Here is a 19,387-nt window from a genome sequence, read left to right on the forward strand (position 1 = left end):
ACATTATCAGATTATAAGTATCTTTTTAGTTTCCATTATACGCAATCATTTGAAAAGGTATATTCTTCTATCGTTGAGCGGTTGTATTTCGCGTCGAAGGCTTCCCTGGAAGTCCTCAATAAGTAGAGACTTAAGCGCATTAGCTGCTTCCTGGAAAAACAAAACTATTAGACAAAAACAAGGTTTACCAACAAATATTACACGGTATTATTGGATTTAAAAGAATTTTAGCTGTTGAAAAATACTTACAGAAAACGTGAAAACCCGAAGCGTACAAAAATTATAAGCTTCAGTTTTTGTACACATGCGAACTCAATACCCCATTGGTATTTATGGGTAACAAAAATTAAGACATGGTACGAGAAACGAAATTATCGTAATATTATGAAAATATCAAAGCGTCTATGAAACACAGTCATACTAAATATATTATTCTGATTTTAGCAATTGCCGAGTGAGCTAAAGTTATCAAAGATTGCCTGCTTGGCATTCCAATATAACATAGACAGTGGAAGATGCTTTTATCAGCAACCATGGAGTCAGCATTGATGGCATAAAGTTTTTTTAATGTAATGTCAAACGGGCAGGAGGCTCACCTGATGTTAAGTGATAAATGAACCCATGAACGCCACATTGCCAGCAGGCTCGCAAGTGCGTTGCTGGCCTTTCAAGCTTGTTTAGTTGGAAAAATAATCAATGGCCGTCACTTCGTTGACCACTTAAAAACCTTGACTGGTATAGTTTAAACTCTGGTAGGGTCAAAAATTTAAATACACCGTTTATATATCTGTTGTCGCGTGTATCAAGCGTATGGAAAGCTGTAATAGGGTGCAGTCTCATCATATTCTTTATCTTACATAGGCCGTCTGATTCATCCAGAGTCCGTCATAATCTATTTAATCGACTTTTATTAAGATCATTGCTTACCCTTGTTATAGGCAATGTTTGATCTCTAATGAGCCAAAGTACAGCCTCTGTACAAGGTGGCACTGTCAAAGAGCCGTGATAACTGGCATAATATTTCAAGGGTGGATTGAAATTACTCAAAGCTTGAGAAGTAATTGTCGAGTTTAGTCCTGTTTTTGCGTGATTCAATATGCTTCCTACGCTGCAGTGAGTGTAATTTCTGTACTGAAAAAACACAACCTTGTTAGAAACTTTATGAAGATTAATAATTTATTAAAGTAAATATTTGTCTCCCAATACTGTATACAATTAGTTAAGGGTTTGTAAGTCTGATGATTGATTAAAATTTGATGATGTGCAAATAAACTTTTTTTCATTTTTTTTTGTCTAGGTTTTTACTTGGTACCCGTAATAATAGTCTCTCCATTGTATCCAGCTTGTGATACCTGACCCGTAAGTATCCTAAATAAATACACTGACAAAGCAAGCTGACTTCTGAGGCGTCACCGGTCAAAACCAACCATACCCAGACCAAACAGGGTCGGGTACATAAGGGGATACAAGGGATACACTCCATACAGTCTCTTGTAGAGATAACAGGTGAATTTATTTTGTACTCGCTCTAACATGAGACTGTATTTAGCCTCATATGGGGCCCACACCATCGCGTTGCTCTCCAAGTGACTTCTAACTAACGCATTGTTTAAAATATTGATTGCACTGAATCTCTGAAGCCACAAGCTATTCGTAATTTGAGGTTTCTGTAAGCCTTTTTGTATGTCTTATTTATGTGATGCCCAAAACCAAGGTCCAATATACTTCCAGATGTTTTACGTCTGAGACCCTTGCCAACGTTAGACCACTAATGGTATTATTGTATCGAGTGGGCAATCGTGCTCTAGATAAAAATATGACTTTGCATTTCGTCAAATTAAACTCACACGACTCACAAACTCTCACTTGACCACACGATAAATGTCATGCCGCTGCCGTATACATCTGTAGTCATCTGTAGTCTCTATAGTTAATATTTACGTTAAGCTTCTTAAAGTTCAACTTCCTGTTATCTTGACGATCTAATTTAGAATAATATATCTACTTAAAATCTTGAAATAATCAGATCAACGTCAAGGTATTTGAAGTACTTTATCACTTTTAGAAATGTGAAAATAAAATTATCTTTGGCATTCGGGATTTTGAAGGGAAGACAATTGAGAAAAAGTTTAATGAAGGATTTGAGACGACTTAAAGTTTGAAATGAACATTTTTATACTTTAGCTACTGTCAGTTAAAGAAAACTATACATATATATTTTTATGGGATGGCAGGCAAACGTGCCAGTGGGTTACATTTAAAAAAAGTGATAGCACCCATGGCCACCTATAACGCCAGGTGTGTTGCCGACCTTTCAAGGAATGGTAAGCTCTGTTTTACTCCGCTAAGAAGTAAATTACTTATGAACAATATATTCCTCCTAATGAATCTAGTTAGTAGCTTGAGTTGCTTCTCAAATATATATATGCTAACAAAAATTTAGCTTTACATTTCTGCATCATCACGAACAACATTAAGTTGATACTTGAGCTATACAGTCGAGATTCGCACACACTACAGAATGAATAAAAATCACGTGAGGTTACAAATCAAAAACATAACTTGTAAAAAAACGATTTAGATTTATGAACCCTTAGTTAGTTTTTATTAGCATCATAACCCTAATTTTATGTTAGTAATAATCTCATATTATAAACGATCAAAGCCAGTCGTTACCCAGCTTCAAACAAAGTGTTTCAATTAACATTTATTTGAACATATCTGTAACAACTGACACCGAACTTCTCGTAACGCAGTTTTTGTACCGTAAAAAATTCTATGTAATACCAAGTCAGTGAATTTATAAAGTCTCTACTTAAGAGACCTTCTGTCTTAAGTTCTTACGCAATTAGCTAACCTAACAACATCTTTTATAACGATAACAATATTATAATTCTTTTATGTTTTAAATAAACACATTTACCTCGCCATCGCATAGAAAAACAAACGATCTCACAAGTAATAGGTGTTTTATCAAATTAGATTGTTAAGTGCGAATTCAAACTCAATCTATATATTAAAAAAACATTCGAGATTTTTTAGATTAACACAACTTAAAGTTTTAACGATCGGTCATTCAATCTGTGAGTGTCAAAATTAAGCACACTGCCGTGCCCCCGTATATTACTTATATAGAAACATTTTGTTAACAGTATTTTTTTATACATTTACGATGTTGTATTGTATAAATACTACAGTATCAATGTTACATAATTAGCACTAATAGAAAAAAAATATACTTTAAAACATATGAAAAACTGTATTTATAGGAATAATATTGCGTATAAATATTATAAATAAGTATTGATGGTGGTTAAAGATTTTAATAAAAATATGGTATCTTTACTTGTACGTTTTTACTGTTTGTGATGAAAAGGGACGTAATTATAACTCGTGGAACATGGGAACGTGGGTAAATGGAACATTCACTAACAAATAAAATGTATGTAGATTTTACTCGTATTGAAATTGAAAAAAAGGGTTTGTAATCTTTTACATGTCAAGAAATGATAACTGTCAGAATTCGACGGAATTAAAAATCAGAGTATAGTTATCTTTGGTGTACATGTATTTCACATTTTACTCAACTATATGAATACACTAACTAACAATATTAAGTAATATAATATTATTAAAATACACTTTTTAGACAAGCATATTACAAATTAGAGGATATTCATGATAAGAACGGAAACAGGCTGGTCTTGCTCAAACTATGTCCTACAAATTAACTGGTTGCTAATCTAGTTTTATAGATTTATATTTGACGTACTCACACACTGTTTACCTGTGTTAATTATTTCTTTTTTTATATGGAATAATGTATCTATAATTGCAATATTTGTAAATATGCGTTTACATAATAAATTTTCTGTGTTTTATTTTAGTACACTAGTTTTATTCTGATTATATGGTCTTTATATATTGTCTATATATACAAAATATTGTAAAAACATTTTAAAAGAGTTCTCCATATGAAACTATTTTTGGAATTGGCAACATGTATTATTTTGACTTTTAAAAGTACCTAATCGAAATAAAAGATTTGACTTTGGCTTTGACAAGCTTAAATTTGTTATATTGGACAATGCTTAGCACCTTTCAACAGTCGTGGACTGCAGACTGTTAGATAACTATCGATAACACTGAACTTTACACTAATTTTCCAAGCTTGAGTAATCTATATTAAACGATAAAATATAGTAGCCGAGGCTAATAGTTAAATTTCTGGTCACGCAGATTTTCCAAGGTTTTAGGCGTTGTAACAGTCACATTCATTAGGGTTAATCTCCGGCTGTGTGTAGTCATCGGCACTCGTAGCATTTTTATTTAGAATTAATTTTTGTGTTCGCATATTTATACGCAATTATTTTTCTATAAATACAGTATGTCCTGAAAATAAATATATATTTAATATTTCACTTATACATGAGAACAGTTATATATGCCTATAAATTGAAAATATTTTCCTATAAATATGTTTCTTTTATATTTATTTACTTATTTATGCAACATAAATTTATTAACAAAGTTAATTTAAGTGTTTCATACAGCATAATTTGAAGAAAATTGATAGTAAAAAGTTAATTATCACATTATTCAATACCTGCCTTTGTTTAACCACGTTTCATCTTTGTAATATATAAACCTGCCTTCTATTCTATATTGTTTAATTTGGTGCAAGTATTGTTGACGTCATAGTACTATCTCCTTGCGATCTGTTAGCGCACTTTAACGTTTGCGACGTGCGTATTTAAAATACTTCAATACTTTTCTTGTAATTTTATAGACACTTGACACACCCACACCAGTCATTTTGGAAATCTTTTTAGGCACATTCCACACATGCACATGCAATCAGTTGTATGCGGCCTTCTTTCTGGGAGAAAGAAAGTCAGAGTCTTGTGCTCTGTCAGATGAGACTGCTTCCTGGAAAGGGCCAGGCTGTGGCTCCATAACGTTTATAAAAATCATCAAACGATCACAACACGAAAAGTTAACAAGAACATGCTTAACAGTATAACAGAAACATAACAAGACAATAACAACAATTATCATCAAATACCGAGAGCACATGAGCGCAGTCGAGCATTCAAAGAAGTCGAATGAAAATCAATCAATGTGACAGACGCGACGTGACAGCTAACCTTTTTTAATTTTTCAAAAGGTTTACTAAACCCGAAATTAATGCCAGCTAAAGAATATATCGAATTAACTTAAAAATAATTGAAGTTAATTCGATATATTGTTCGTGATAGGTCACTCGAGTAAGTAAATATAAAGATTTACCTTTTTGTAGGTAAAACATAAAAAATACGTAGCATTTCATTTTTTATTGCCGTCAATTGGGTAAAATTTTCTCTATGGGTGGAGAACTTTTTTAGTAGCAACACTTATGAAATGTCAGAATTCGACGAACGACGAAATGTCAGAATTCGACAGACGATGAAATGTCAGAACAAAGAAGCCCCTTTGTTATAATCAAGTCTAGATATGATAATAAAATATTTAGAGAACTCTGAATATTATAGGGCTACATCAAGCCATGAAAAATATCCAGCGGGCTAACCGCTTAATTAGTTACTACTTTTTTAATATATAAAGATATCAATATTTAAATTATGTTAACTTATTAGCAATGAATTTGAGCTCTATTCTGTTTAATTACGCACTAATTATGAACAGTACACAGGCGATGGTAATTACCGACAATATTTGCAAAGATATTAAAGCTACAAGCCTTATTATGAAATATGATTTGTATGAGTAATTAATGAATTATAAAGATAAAATTACTATTACTCTACACATCTGGATATGGCTGTGGTCAAAGTCAAAGTCAAAAATCATTTATGCATATAGGTACGACAACGTTACAACACTTATGAACGTCAACGTATGGTATAAGTTTCTCGTGATTTGTTGTTTGGCAATCAAGAGCCTTTTGCCTCCGTGACTTATTCACTGTAAACAGCCGCTCTAGGTTAGATTCAATATGGATTTGTTAAAAATTGATAGAAGTTTTTAATTACAGCTTAAAGATAAACACATACACGGTACTAAAGTTTAACAGTTATTAAAGTAGATAATTGACCGCTTCAGATCTTTTTCTAACGTTGTTTTTATGTGTACGTTGTACAACACTCCTCCTACTTACTTTGACAAATAAACAATAACTACGAACTTTAATGAGGTCAAGTTCTCACGCATTATCATTTTTAAAATTAGCAGTTTGTTTATATATATAATTAGATTACAATAAGACATAAATCAAAAAGTATATACCTAGTCCAGCCATAAGTTCTGTTAATAATGGAAATACATTTTATTCAAGTAATGTAATATTATTAAAATGTATACCTACATATTTATTAAAGACTCAGCAAAAAAAATATCTATTCAAAATAGCCACCTTTGGCTTTTATACAGGCCTTTAATCTATTTGGCCACAAATCTATATAATATATATATAGATTATATATAATTAAAACAGTGCGTAAATATTTACGCACTGTTTTAATTGTAAAGATTGATTTAGGACATGTCCGGTATATCGACAGTAAGCATCGAGCTTCATGTCTTGTTTTATAACACGCGACACAGTCCTAGCGAGAAGAAATTTTGCTTCCTAATGCTTTAACAGTATTAACAGCCTTTGTAGTTCTAACAGTACCGACGGCTCCATACTTACGGTTGTGCAAGGCGATCACTGCGATCCCATATTCTTTAGCATCCCATTCCATATTGTTATTTGATAATGACCGCGAAAAAATATTTGAAAAGGCGCAAAATCAAAATAAAAAAGTTGAATTTTTTTGTATGTAACAGTATTTATGGCCAGACTAGTTAATATATTATAAATTACCATATATAAATTCACGATGCCAAGGAAAGCGAGCCGATCCTTCCTTGAAACATTAATAGCGTCATCGAATGTATCATAATCCGCTGAGACATGCAGCACTTGGCTTTCAAGTGGGTATTGGAGACCACCAACTGAGTGTTCAGAGGGCCAGTGGAGTGTAATTGAATGGAAAACATAACGTCGATTGTGAGCTCCTCCTCCGTATATCATTGGTCTGTCTTTCCGACTCCAATCTCCGAATAAACGAACTGAAAAATGTATTTCCTATTTTTACAGTAACGTAATATTATAGAAAACAATAAGTTTTTTGTGTTGTTTTGTTAACATAATATAAACAAAACAGAAAACCTAAACCTTTTCATAACTTATTATAAATAATGCAATTCTTGTGAATTCAGCCAGTGTACAACTAAATATTATATATCCGTCTCACACATAATATTATGGGTAAATGTCGCTTAAAAACATTTTGTTGTTTCATCATTAATCAATAATATAATTTTTGACGTATTTACCACACCTTAATATACATTCCATTTCTATCGCATCCAGACCTACGTATATACATATATATATAATTGACAGTATTAAATATTTTAATCGATATAAATTATGTAATCAACAACTTTTCTTCTTCGGTATATAAATGCTACTGAAATATCTAATAATAAACAGTATTGATATTATATCATTATCCTATTATATATTTGTGTTGTATTTTTATGTATTAAGAAAAATATTGAGATTAAATCATTTTTATTTTGCTTGGAATAATGAGAAATACACTTTTCGTTAAGCTCCTACTTAAATTTAAAGGGTTCTAATTACAATATGATAAATACTACGTAAATACTACTGTTTTATACTAGAGAACTTTCGTAGAGTTCGCGTAAACGGAAGTTATTTTAAGGAAAATATAAGTGCTACATAATATCGTAGCAATAGCTACGCGTAGTGTAATAAAGGGACGCATTAATTTAAGTTGAGATAACGTTCCTAGTAATGGTAATGCGATAAACTTCATTTTATATGTTTTTCCGTATAAATGGTGCTCATCCCAATGGCCCAGATGGAACTTTCATAAAGAACAGTGCTTTAACGAGCCTGGGAATTTCCTTGTTATAGAAAGTCTCTCAGCTCTGGTCGATAACATTAATATATTTCAAAGCATGAATTTAAAAGGACATGATATAGTATGCAACTCAATTCAAACGCGTATCAACTGAGTAAGTCTTACTGATCATGGCCTTATAAATAAAACGATATAATATATATATCGAGGTATTATCGTTATTTGATGCCATTTCATAAGATGATGAGATCTAAGATGCCGTGCCTCCTGAGAAAAGTTTAGGTATATTCATTATGGTTTTATGTAAATTTACTAAAATATAACCATTATTATTGAAGAGGCCGCAAAAAATCTAGCTAAAGCACACGAAATTCACGCGGGTGAAGCTCAGAGTGGAAGCTGATAAAATGTTCAAAGCTTCTGTTCAAAGCTGTTCTTATAAGGATGTAACTGGATAATTGGAATGTTGACTTATAACTGGAACGGTTGTAGGTTGTCCTAAATTTGTTTAATTTTTTAGGCATTTTCTTTAATGGTTTTTATTTTACACTTTTTATTCTGTATTTACTAGCCGGAATGAATATTTGTAATGTATATATATTTGATTTAATAATATATATTTGATTTAAACTATTTTCATCGGCACTGAGGTAATATAAAATACATAAAAAAATATTACCTCTAGCAACTGAATGAAAAAAAAATTGTTTTGATAACTTACTTCGATTTCCATCATTAGACATATAGAATGCCTGTGGACGTTTATTGTAATTAGCAAATATCATTTTCCGACCCGCTTTTGTCTTGATCAAACCATTAGGAATATCTATTGGTGACTGCGAATGGCCACCACACTCAGGATAATCTAAATACCATTTCATTTGATCTGAAATAATATGATTTGGATTAAATGAATATGCCAACTTTAACGTAACAGAAAGTGACTCCACTCAATAGCCTCTCAGGCGATCAGGCAGATCTGTGGCTCTTTACTAAAAAGGCACTTTATTTGGTTAAACTAGGTCTGGTTGCCTTGGCGTCTCCTACGTAATATCCTCATGAATTTTATAGGCGACACATTACATACACACAAGATGGTGAATGGTTTACATGTATGGCGCCAGATTATTAGGATTAACAGTATTGTAATTCGTATAAAACTTTTAGTTGTCCCTGTCCGACTATTCACGCCTGTTGCGGTAAAATATGGAAACTTAACTGAAAAAATTTAACGAAGACAACCGCTTGGTCCGTATATACAGGATTTAATTGAGTATTGTTATCTGCTCATGATTTTAATTATTTCTAAAATATATTTGGCTAATATTCTAATAGCAAAAATAACATTACATACTTTTATAGTCCCAACCAGCAACATCTGAAATTTTACAAAATATTTATTTCACAGGGACAGAAATAGAGTAACATAAAATACAAGTATATACACTAAAGAGCAGTGTTGGCCTAGTGGCTTTAGCGTGCGACTCTCATTTCTGAGGTCGTAGGTTCGATCCCCGGCTGTGCACCAATGGATTTTCTTACTATGTGCGCATTTAACATTAGCTCGAACGGTGACGGAAAACATCGTGAGGAAACCGGCTTGCTGTAGACCCAAAAAGTCGACGGTGTGTGTCAGGCACAGAAGGCTGATCACCTACTTGCCTATTTAATTCACAAACGATCATGAAACAGATACAGAAATCTGAGGCCCAGACCTAAAAAGGTTGTAGCGCCATTGATTATTATTATTATACACTAAAGTTAGCGTTCAGCTATTGCTTCATCATAATGAAATAGCGATGATAAGGCGCCGATTGAGAGCGCCCCGGTAAGCATAACGTTAGAAATTATAACTAAGAAAAAATCATATAGGGGAAAAGTTAATATTGAGTTCTTTGGATCGAAATGAAACGTAGTGCATAATTGTTATGAAAATTAAATTATTAATATTTATATCATTATATAACTTGTATAAATTTTGCTCGGCGTACACCTCGATTGTACATTCTCAGCGTCATTAGCACATGGTATCTTTGCTGTAATGTGGGGCAAATAAATAAAGTCTTACCATTGTTCTGAAATTTGGAACTCCTGCATCTTTTAAACTGTCTCTGAAAGCAGATAGAGTCAGATATATATATTCTTTTACCAAGAATTGATTAGGCCATTTTGTTGTATTTATTTAATTTTAACGCTTGCCAAAGTTTGCACTAAATCATTAATTTAATTTTAACATGAACTTTTTCCATTTAAATAATCTAATGGGTTAAGCAACATCAATGCAGTTATACAACGAACAAGCAATCTTTTCTTTATTAGCGCCATGTTGAGTTCCGGTGTCTGCGTGGGTAGGCGAAACACCCACACTGTTGTTGGCTGAAAATATATTGAGGTGAAAATTTAAACGGCTCTAAATGTCAATCAACTAAAAGAGCGATTGAAACGACAAATTCATTTTATTCACCAAGTATTTTCCCCACTTTAATTGGTTGATTTTTGAATGTTCGTTGGTTTAAATAAAGAAGGGAATATAAATACGCTTTACTGGATTAAGACTGCTCAATCCAAGATCGTACATGCACGTAAAATGTCTGAATTATTAATAAAAATAATTACAATATAATTTTTTAATTTAACGTAAAAAGTCCTGTGTTTAGATAAAATTAATTTCTACTTGATACTTTTGTAAATATTGTGAAACCAAATATATGTTAGTCTGGGATATTTATAGCGGAAAGATATTATTGAAATCGGTCAAGTGGTTTTTGGGGTTTTTCTTTTTAAACATAAAAAAACCCCTTTCCTTGGCTTAACACCGTAATTACAATTAGTAATTTGATCTCACTTTTAACATTCTGTCGCGCGCTTCATTGTCTAACTGTTTTTGTATGTCATCTGCATCATCCAACAATGTGTTCGCCCGCTTACTTGTCTGGTCTTGTATAGCAACTAAAATATCAAGGGAAAAGCTGATTGTACTTAATACACACGAGCAGTTTTAGGTATCGCTAAAATTTTCTATAGCCACCCGCCAAACTGTTCTACCCCACTCGCGCACTATCAAACAAACATGGCGGCGGACAATGTTGCCATTGTAAAAAAAACGTTATAATTTATGAAATCTTCCTATAACATAAAGTCAAAACTATTGCCATAATATAAAAAAAACTTCCTACGGTGTCAATACTTATAAATTAACCTAACTGAAAGTATTATTTTCCATAAGTGAATATAGCTGTGGGTTGGTAGGTTTCTGTGTATGCTTGCAACCGTTCTGGAGCGTAGCGGTTTTACAGAAAAGGGTCTGTTGAAGTGGGTGCATGCTTTTTTATGATGTCGTGTTGCATTAGTCGCCATATATAGCTCAAGGCTGCACCATTTTTTATGATAATTGTGTTTTTGTGAAAAAAGGATAAGTTTTTCGATATGATGATACAAACAGTACGTGACTGATGCGCAGATTGTCCATGGTTTGTTGGAAAAACCGAAAAACTTTGAAATGGAAGTTGATCGGTCGATGTCTTTGTACGAGTCTTTTCAAGTATTATTATAATGTCGTATTGTGGTGATATTATTAAAAATGCCGCGGCCGTTTTCCGACAAAGCCGTAATTAGGAGTCGAAAAATTACGTTCGATTTTTCAGAAAAGGAAAATAAATCAATAAATATAAATTGAACTTAATAATTAATACATTTTTTAATTATAAATCTGCTCGTTCAATGACTATAAGGCGGAACGAAGCTGTCTAGTTTTTTGTAGATTCAAGTATTTGAACTGAACTTGTGATATTCTGTGGAGTTTACGTCTTGATAGAATTACGTTAAATTATAACACGACACATTTTTCTTATAACATCGAACAGCTTCCTGCCTGCCTGTAATAATGTTAATGAAATTATCATAGTTTAAATTGTGTGCTAGTATTATCAAATTCAGTCAGCGTAATATTACTTATGAGTCATAATTATGTTACAGGCAAGACACTAATTCGTATAAAGCTTCGCTCTCTCCTTTGTGAATTTTATAGCTGTTGATATAATAAAGTATAATATTTTTCATAATTAAAGTTTCACTTACTGGGAATTGGGATGTTGATACAGAAAATCAGTAACGTCAAAATATTCTTGTATATAATAAACATGACCATTGCATGTATGTTTTCATTTATTAACACCTCGCAATATATAATTATTACATAATTATTTTGACAATACATATTTTGACACAAAAAGTTGACATCATTATTCGAATAAACCCAATTTTGTGTCAATGGAATTATAAACTTATTGTCTTTGGCTTACGCCATGTAAATAATAATACATTCATGTTTTGTCCATTAGAAAAGTTTTGACATCTAAATAAATACTGTTTTAGTACCTTTAATAACTTATAAAGAGATTGCCACGGGTATTGTGGGTAGTTTGTGGGATGTGTTGAATAATTTCGGGAAATTGAAATTCCAATAGAATGAACTCCGAACCAACGGAAATAAATGAAATCTTTGGGTCTCGTCTCCAAATCACGTATAACAAATATGTGTTTTTATATTTTACTCCGTACATACTAAAACTGTTAATATCTTATAAAAATATTATCATATTTTACATTACATAAATAACAAACTAACGGCGATAGTCTTTCAATTATCAATCGACGTCAAATAAATTGTTATTACGTTTTAATTTCTTCTTATTAATAGTCGTACATTAAAGGTGGCCAACGCAGCTCATGGATATCATACCACAAGACAATAAAAACACTGCGCCAATGACATCTTCACTGAATTTCGTTATTAATTTTGATTTGTCTGAAACTGAATTGAATGTTTGATGCTGCATTATGCTGCGAAGTTACGTAAACAAGCAGGCAGCTCGCCAAAATTGTTTCTGCGGTAGTACATTTACATTGAAAAGCAGATGTTTGCCCGTGGATTTTCATATGGTACTATGATGTAACTCCGTTTCAGAATCATTTTAATGAGCTTTGATGATATAGACACATTTTATGAGTATTTATAAGGCTAGGAACAGTTGTAATTTAATATTTTGGAAATAGATATATCTTATATTGCTCAGGGATAATGTAGTATTGTAATGATACAATAATTTTGTTGTTGTTGAGTTTATTCTTTACAAACATACAAAATAGCTTACCGAAGATAAGTTAATACTTTGTGTCATAGTTAAATAGTAAGAATATTTTTTTTTTAAATTCAGTGGAACAATCTATTAAGAAAAAATATATCAACAGATACAAAAAAAGGTCGATGACCAAGGCTTTTTCTTTTTTTAAAGCGACAGGCGTGGACCAAGAAGTAAATGTAGTATACAAAATAAAAGAAAAACTGTATACTTAGCATCAGGAAAATGAAGCCAAATTGCGCTTACAACTAGAATACTGTGGAACTATACGTGACAACAATTTTATACGCTACATTTGCGTCACAGAATATATTATTTTGTTTGTATATTATGACAATAAAGGACGTTAACATTTAGGGAATGTATGTTTCTGACGTTTTTTAAAACGTGCTTTCGTTTTAAACTTTTCATGTAATGTAGTGTTTATACATTATAAAGATTCTGTGTGAGTGTGATTGCTAATAATAATAATAATTACGATTATTAAAAGCAGATATTTTTATATTTGTATGTTTGTAAGAAATGAAAGCGCCACGACCGCTACATCCTACAATTAATTATAATGGGTGATCCAGGTTAAACGGCGTGTACAAAGAAAAAAAAAAGACTTCGCAACGTTAAGGAGTGGAAGGTATCGGTCTCGGCATAGGACAGGACTTGAAAGGTCGGCAGCGCTTGCGACGCTTCCGGCAATGTGAGTGTTCATGGGCGGCGGTTTCACTTAACATCAGGTGAGCCACCTGCCCGTTTGCCTCCTATTAAATAAAAAAACGAGACGGACAACCAACCTCCAGTACTGGAGTGGCACCAAAAGAAGAAGAAAATATTCGATTCCCGCAGACAGTGAGGCCGCCAAGTAGTTTCACGTTACTAAAATTGAACATAGAACATATGTTACAAATAAAATATAATTCAATATTCTGTCCTTTGTCCTTGTTGTAAAAATTGTATGTATTACGTTTTACTTGAAATAAAAATACAATTACAAAACAAAACTTTTATTCCAAATATTGAGGTACGCCTCTACTTAAAACATGTTATTATTATTACAATTAATTATTACCTAAGGACTAGTTACTATTATTAAATTACAAAATCTCTTTCAGATCTTGGAAGAATTGCCAGATACAGTTTTTGTAGGATTTTGGTTGCTTAGTATCATTATATAGTAAAAATTACATCTAACCTGCGCGGGCACTCTGCAACTGCCAATAGTTATAGCGAACTGATTTTAATCTAGACTTTCTGTATGCTAATATGAGAGATATTCAATATTGTAGTCGCTATAGCTTCGGAAGTTATAGAGTACCACAACTGCACAACAAAGTAGTAGATTTACATATTTCGACGTCTTAACAATATTATACATACAGATTGCACATTAAAAGCAAATTAAATAAATATATATCTAAGTTATTCTTACATTCAAAATTTTGGTCCTATTGAACAAATAATCTCACTTTACAATACGCAAACCCAATCAGACTTATAATAAAACGCGGACTCGGTTTGTTACCATAGTAACAGATTGTATAGAAAATACGTTACCATGGTAACAAAGACGCGGTTTCCGCGTTTTATAATACAACCTTATATGACCTCTATATGTTAAATAGTGCTATCATCGCAGCAATATTTTAAATAATATTGATAAATTTACACGGTTTGGCATCGAGAGGGAAAAAGTTCTCCTTTTATTGAACAGGAAAAGTTATAAGAGAGAAAATAATAGTTGTGTAACACGGGGTATGGGTATACCAAGGTATACCAAGTAAGTATAAATATTAGCACTTATGTTTTAAACTCAAAATTCTCCGATTAATATGCCAAGTGCCGGTATAATAAATTTGGTCAAATTATAAACAAATGATTACTTAGGGACACGAGTTTTTTCGAGAACAATATTTTGTTAAAATCTTTGCAAGTACTTGTACATTTTTAATAACAATACGTGTTAGTAAATCATTTAATTAGAGTTTTTCGCCATCCAAATGTTGTACATTGTAGTATGAATGGTCAGGGAATCGTTCTAATTCAATATAGTCCATTTCAGTGCACAACAATCGCTCTAACATTCCGACGATTTCTTTGAATTCCGGTCTCGAGCTAGGTTCCGCCTCCCAACAATAGTACATAATGTTGTAAAGCTCTCGACGGCAATGTTCCGGTTTGTCCAGGCGATGACCGTCGCGAACCTGCAAATTTGTTCAAGTTAAATGAATTCCAAATACGAAAATTGTAATTAAAGGATTGAATTGAATTCAAATTTAGAACTATTTATATGTACCAGGTTTTAGTGACGATAAAAAGCCAATTTTCCCTAATGGTTGTTCTAACTTGTTTACTGGTAATATTTTTAATTCTGTACCTAAATATGATAGAGTAATAGGGAAAAAATAAGTATTCAAACATTACTAATTTAGTTTCAGCATTACAAATTAGGTATGTAATTTATTTACATTATGGAACAAAATCAAGAGGCGCAATTTTTTAACAACTTCGTTGTGTACAAATTTCTGAATATTAAGGTATAATATTCATTAATTAAATACATTTTCAATTTAATCTAGTAAATTTAAATACTTTTAACCAACCAAGCCCAACCAGCTTGAAACCATCTTGGCTTATTATTTATTGTATATATTTCCACGCAACGTTAAGTATTATAATAATCAGTTTCATGATGTAAATCATTCTCCGATATTATAAAAAATATTGTCTTCACATTCCGTAACGCTAAAATAAATTAGTATTGTATAAGTAACCTTTTGTTATAATTTTGTGTTTGTTTCGAATTATATAACAAAGGACAAATCTTGTTTACTAAACTTACTATACTTTCATTAACGCACTAAGCAAGTATACCCCCGGGTACGTTTGTTTGGCTGTATTTGTCCTATACAACTGGAAATAGGACCTTTATTATACGTCTAGATCAGCGTTTCCCAATGTGCCTCACAACCCACAGAGGGTGCAATTAAACTGTAATCGAAATCATGTGGATATAACACAATGTGGAGACTTGAAACTGACGCTAACGAAATTGGAACCTAATAAAAAAGCTCTGTACAATTAGCATCAAGCTAGTATCACACTAAAATAATATAGAAAAATATTTGTTAAAATTGTTTGGAATTTGAAAATTTTCACTTATTTTTTCGTTAACATATCCTAGTGATTTTTTCCTAAATCCTATCGTTTAAATTTCTTAAGTGAAATTTTTTTTTAATATACATTGTGTATGTTACTTGGGGTGGAGGCATAATAATTTTAGGTAGGCTAAGGTGGGACATGGCACGATAATGGTTAGGAAAAATTGGTCTAAATAGTCTCTAATGTTATAGTTAATATATATACAGTAGTAATGTGTAGTATTATGTTTCGAATGGAGAAACTTCGCTTTCCGTTTAATGGTTATTGATTGTCTACTGCAACGTAATTGCGACACTATCCGTCTTTCTGTTTAACTTATGATACATTGGCATTTCATGGCATGGCATTATATGGTATTTCATATTTACAGATGAAAATCATTGGTTAAAATAGGATAAACGAACGTAATATGACGCATCATGTCACGTGGCGAAGCAATTCAACTTCTTGACACCACGGGCCTAGTGAGTAGATTCATAGGACAAGTTAGTCTTAATTACTAATCAGTATTGAAAAAATAGTACACAAGAACAGAGTGTCTTCTAAATAGAGACTGTATGTAGTTTTATTGGACACTTTCTTATGTTAAGTATCGTTTTTAGTAAATTAAATAAGACATAAATTAGTTATTGGTTTTAAGTTAGGCTAGATCGTAAAGTTCTATGATGTCTCAGTGAAGAGAAAAAATGTCACATGTGTGAACGCGTGGAATCTTGGCCAATCATAAACAAACGGAACGAACCATCGACTCGTCTTTCATTTTACATTCTTATCCCTGTGAACTTACCCGTTTAAGGCTAAATTCTTACATACATACATAATGCTATATGTAGAATGAGTCAAAGATTACTATATTGAAAAGACAAACCGGAACCATATTCAGTAATTTTCCGATGTTTCTCTTACTTGGCAATATCAGTTTTCAAGGAAGTTTTCGATATTAATGATTTGTTCTAGTATTACAGTACTCTACCTTTATATACAGAAGTAAGACTATATGTTTTATACGGTAAGTTTTTTAAATTAAAACATTAGTCAAAACAATATTTTTCATTAAGTTTTAAACATTTTTTACAACTTTAATACAAGCATGTATTTTATACAATATAAACTTTTAATACAGTATTGACGTAAATATATTTTTGCACGTAGAAAGTAAATTGATGATTAATGTTCAATGAATCTGTAATATTATTGTTATTGTAGGAGAAAATCTCGTAAACCAGCCTAGATGGAAAATAAATTGTGTTCTTGAGAGATTTATTTCTACTAAATTCCAATATGAAACGCCATGAAATTGGCCTGAACACATAAAACATTATTTTATTGAAACACAGCACAGAGCTGAGTATTATTGTATAGTTAATATTTAATATAGAATCTCCTCAAAATGGAATTTTATTTTTTTTAAGAAAATAAATAAATATTTTAATAATAATAAAGGCCAGTCTTATCGCTAATTAAGCATCATTAAAGGGTTGATTCTTATCAACATAGATTGCATTAACGCTATAAAACTGAAATAAGCCGGCGAGACACTTGCGATGCTCTGGCAATGTGTATTTTTTAAGGTAAATAAAAATTACCTTTCTCATGACGTCACCAGCTGATAGGCCAGGGTAAGGAGTTGAACCGAGGGTCACGATCTCCCACAACAAAACTCCAAAGCTCCAAATATCCGATTTCACACTAAAGATGTCGTCATACAATGACTCTGGGGCCATCCATCTGAAAACAAGTTTATATCTTTTTAATTTTTAACCCTTTTTTCGTTTTATGTATTTTGTTGTTTGAAATTGAACCTACGATCTTGATTGTGTTATCTGTATCACGGTTTTTTGTAATTATTTATTATACTTACGCCTGTCTGAAATTAGATCTCCATATGATTTTCTCCAGCCTTTAATATATGATGTAGAAAGATTCATTATTAAACAAGCGATTGGGAACAAATTGATCCGACTTGTACTGCCATGTTAGGAAAACACATGAATATGCGAGAAACATTTGTCTTACACGTAGGTGAATCCTGATTTCAATTTACTATATCGTAAAATAAGAAATCGATCGGCAAGCGATCTTTAACCGCGAGATAAATTATAATGTTACAATTTAATAATAAAATAAATCAATCAATAGCGCTACAACCTTTTTAGGTCTGGGCCTCAGATTTCTATAACTGTTTCATGATCATTTGTTAATCGAATAGGCAAGTAGGTGATCAGCCTTCTGTGCCTGACGCACGCCGTCGACTTTTTGAGTCTACGGCAAGCCGGTTTCCTCACGATGTTTTCCTTCACCGATCGAGCTAATGTTAAATGAGCACATAGAAAGAAAATCCATTGGTGCCGGGGATGGAACTTACGACCTCAGGGATGAAAGTCGCACGTTGAAGCCACGATGCTCATTGTTACAATTTTATAGTGACAATTATTTGAACAATGGTTGTCTAAATATACACGATTTTTTGCTTTAACACTTTCGTGCTAACGCATATTTTAATAGCTCATGGATTATTGATTATAGTTAAAGTTAGTTTGAAAATTGTTTTACAAAATAATTTGATTGTCGGAAACGACATAATTACTTTCGACGTCGTGAATAAATTATTACTGGGAACAAAATCCAATTTTCCCTTGATTATTGCGTACCTGATTGGTAAACGACCGTCGCTTTTTCGTTCATACACATGCGTTCCCGCGACGTCACGTGCAAATCCAAAGTCAGCAACTTTACATGTACGCTCATCTGTTATCAGCACGTTACGAGCCGCTAAATCTCTGTGTATTATCTGTAATTGTTACAAAGTATTAAAGCAACTGATAAATGACAGGATTTTTGCAAAATAATTCCACAGATAACCAGCGTAGATTAATGCTACCCACATGTCATAATAAAAAAGGGTGTAATTGATTTAGAACAAAAAATTGATCGAATTTTATTATCCCGTTGTATATTTTGTATTGTTAAAATAATTTTGTGTCAGTAATTATGTTAATACATTACAACAGAGCTTAATGTAACTAAACTATATTAAACAAAATTAATAGCAAAATATGTTTCTAATCGCAAACAAAAATATAGTAATTTGGTTGTTATAGCGGAAAAGCGTACAGTTTATTTACATAGCAAAAAGTTTCCACATGTTGGTATGTA

The 19,387-nt window shown here is 32.1% G+C and overlaps 2 protein-coding genes across 4 annotated transcripts in view; both read right to left on the reverse strand.

The window, feature by feature from the left end:
- Nucleotides 1-37: 37 nt before the first annotated feature.
- On the reverse strand, nucleotides 38-12,465 carry LOC123711136 (carbonic anhydrase 6-like). The gene is made up of 9 exons (XM_045663560.1): nucleotides 12,015-12,465; nucleotides 10,783-10,886; nucleotides 10,236-10,313; nucleotides 10,006-10,048; nucleotides 9,292-9,315; nucleotides 8,659-8,823; nucleotides 6,866-7,113; nucleotides 928-1,131; nucleotides 38-150 (listed from the first exon to the last, which is right to left on the reverse strand). Exons 1-9 carry the CDS (start codon nucleotides 12,151-12,153, stop codon nucleotides 46-48), a joined length of 1,110 nt encoding a protein of 369 aa, XP_045519516.1. The 5' UTR covers nucleotides 12,154-12,465; the 3' UTR covers nucleotides 38-45.
- A 1,595-nt stretch (nucleotides 12,466-14,060) lies between these two features.
- Nucleotides 14,061-19,387, reverse strand: part of LOC123711115 (tyrosine kinase receptor Cad96Ca) — a 40,769-nt gene continuing 35,442 nt past the window's right edge. For all 3 annotated transcript variants that reach the window (XM_045663532.1, XM_045663531.1, XM_045663530.1), the window contains 3 exons: nucleotides 18,883-19,022; nucleotides 17,818-17,959; nucleotides 14,061-15,273 (listed from right to left, as the gene is read on the reverse strand). In XM_045663532.1, coding sequence (XP_045519488.1) covers nucleotides 15,049-15,273; nucleotides 17,818-17,959; nucleotides 18,883-19,022 — 507 coding nt within the window. In that variant the 3' untranslated portion in view covers nucleotides 14,061-15,048. The remainder of the gene's footprint in view (nucleotides 15,274-17,817; nucleotides 17,960-18,882; nucleotides 19,023-19,387) is intronic.

The sequence above is a fragment of the Pieris brassicae genome, chromosome 6 (assembly GCF_905147105.1).
Source record: "Pieris brassicae chromosome 6, ilPieBrab1.1, whole genome shotgun sequence".
Classification (NCBI taxonomy): Eukaryota; Metazoa; Arthropoda; class Insecta; order Lepidoptera; family Pieridae; genus Pieris; species Pieris brassicae.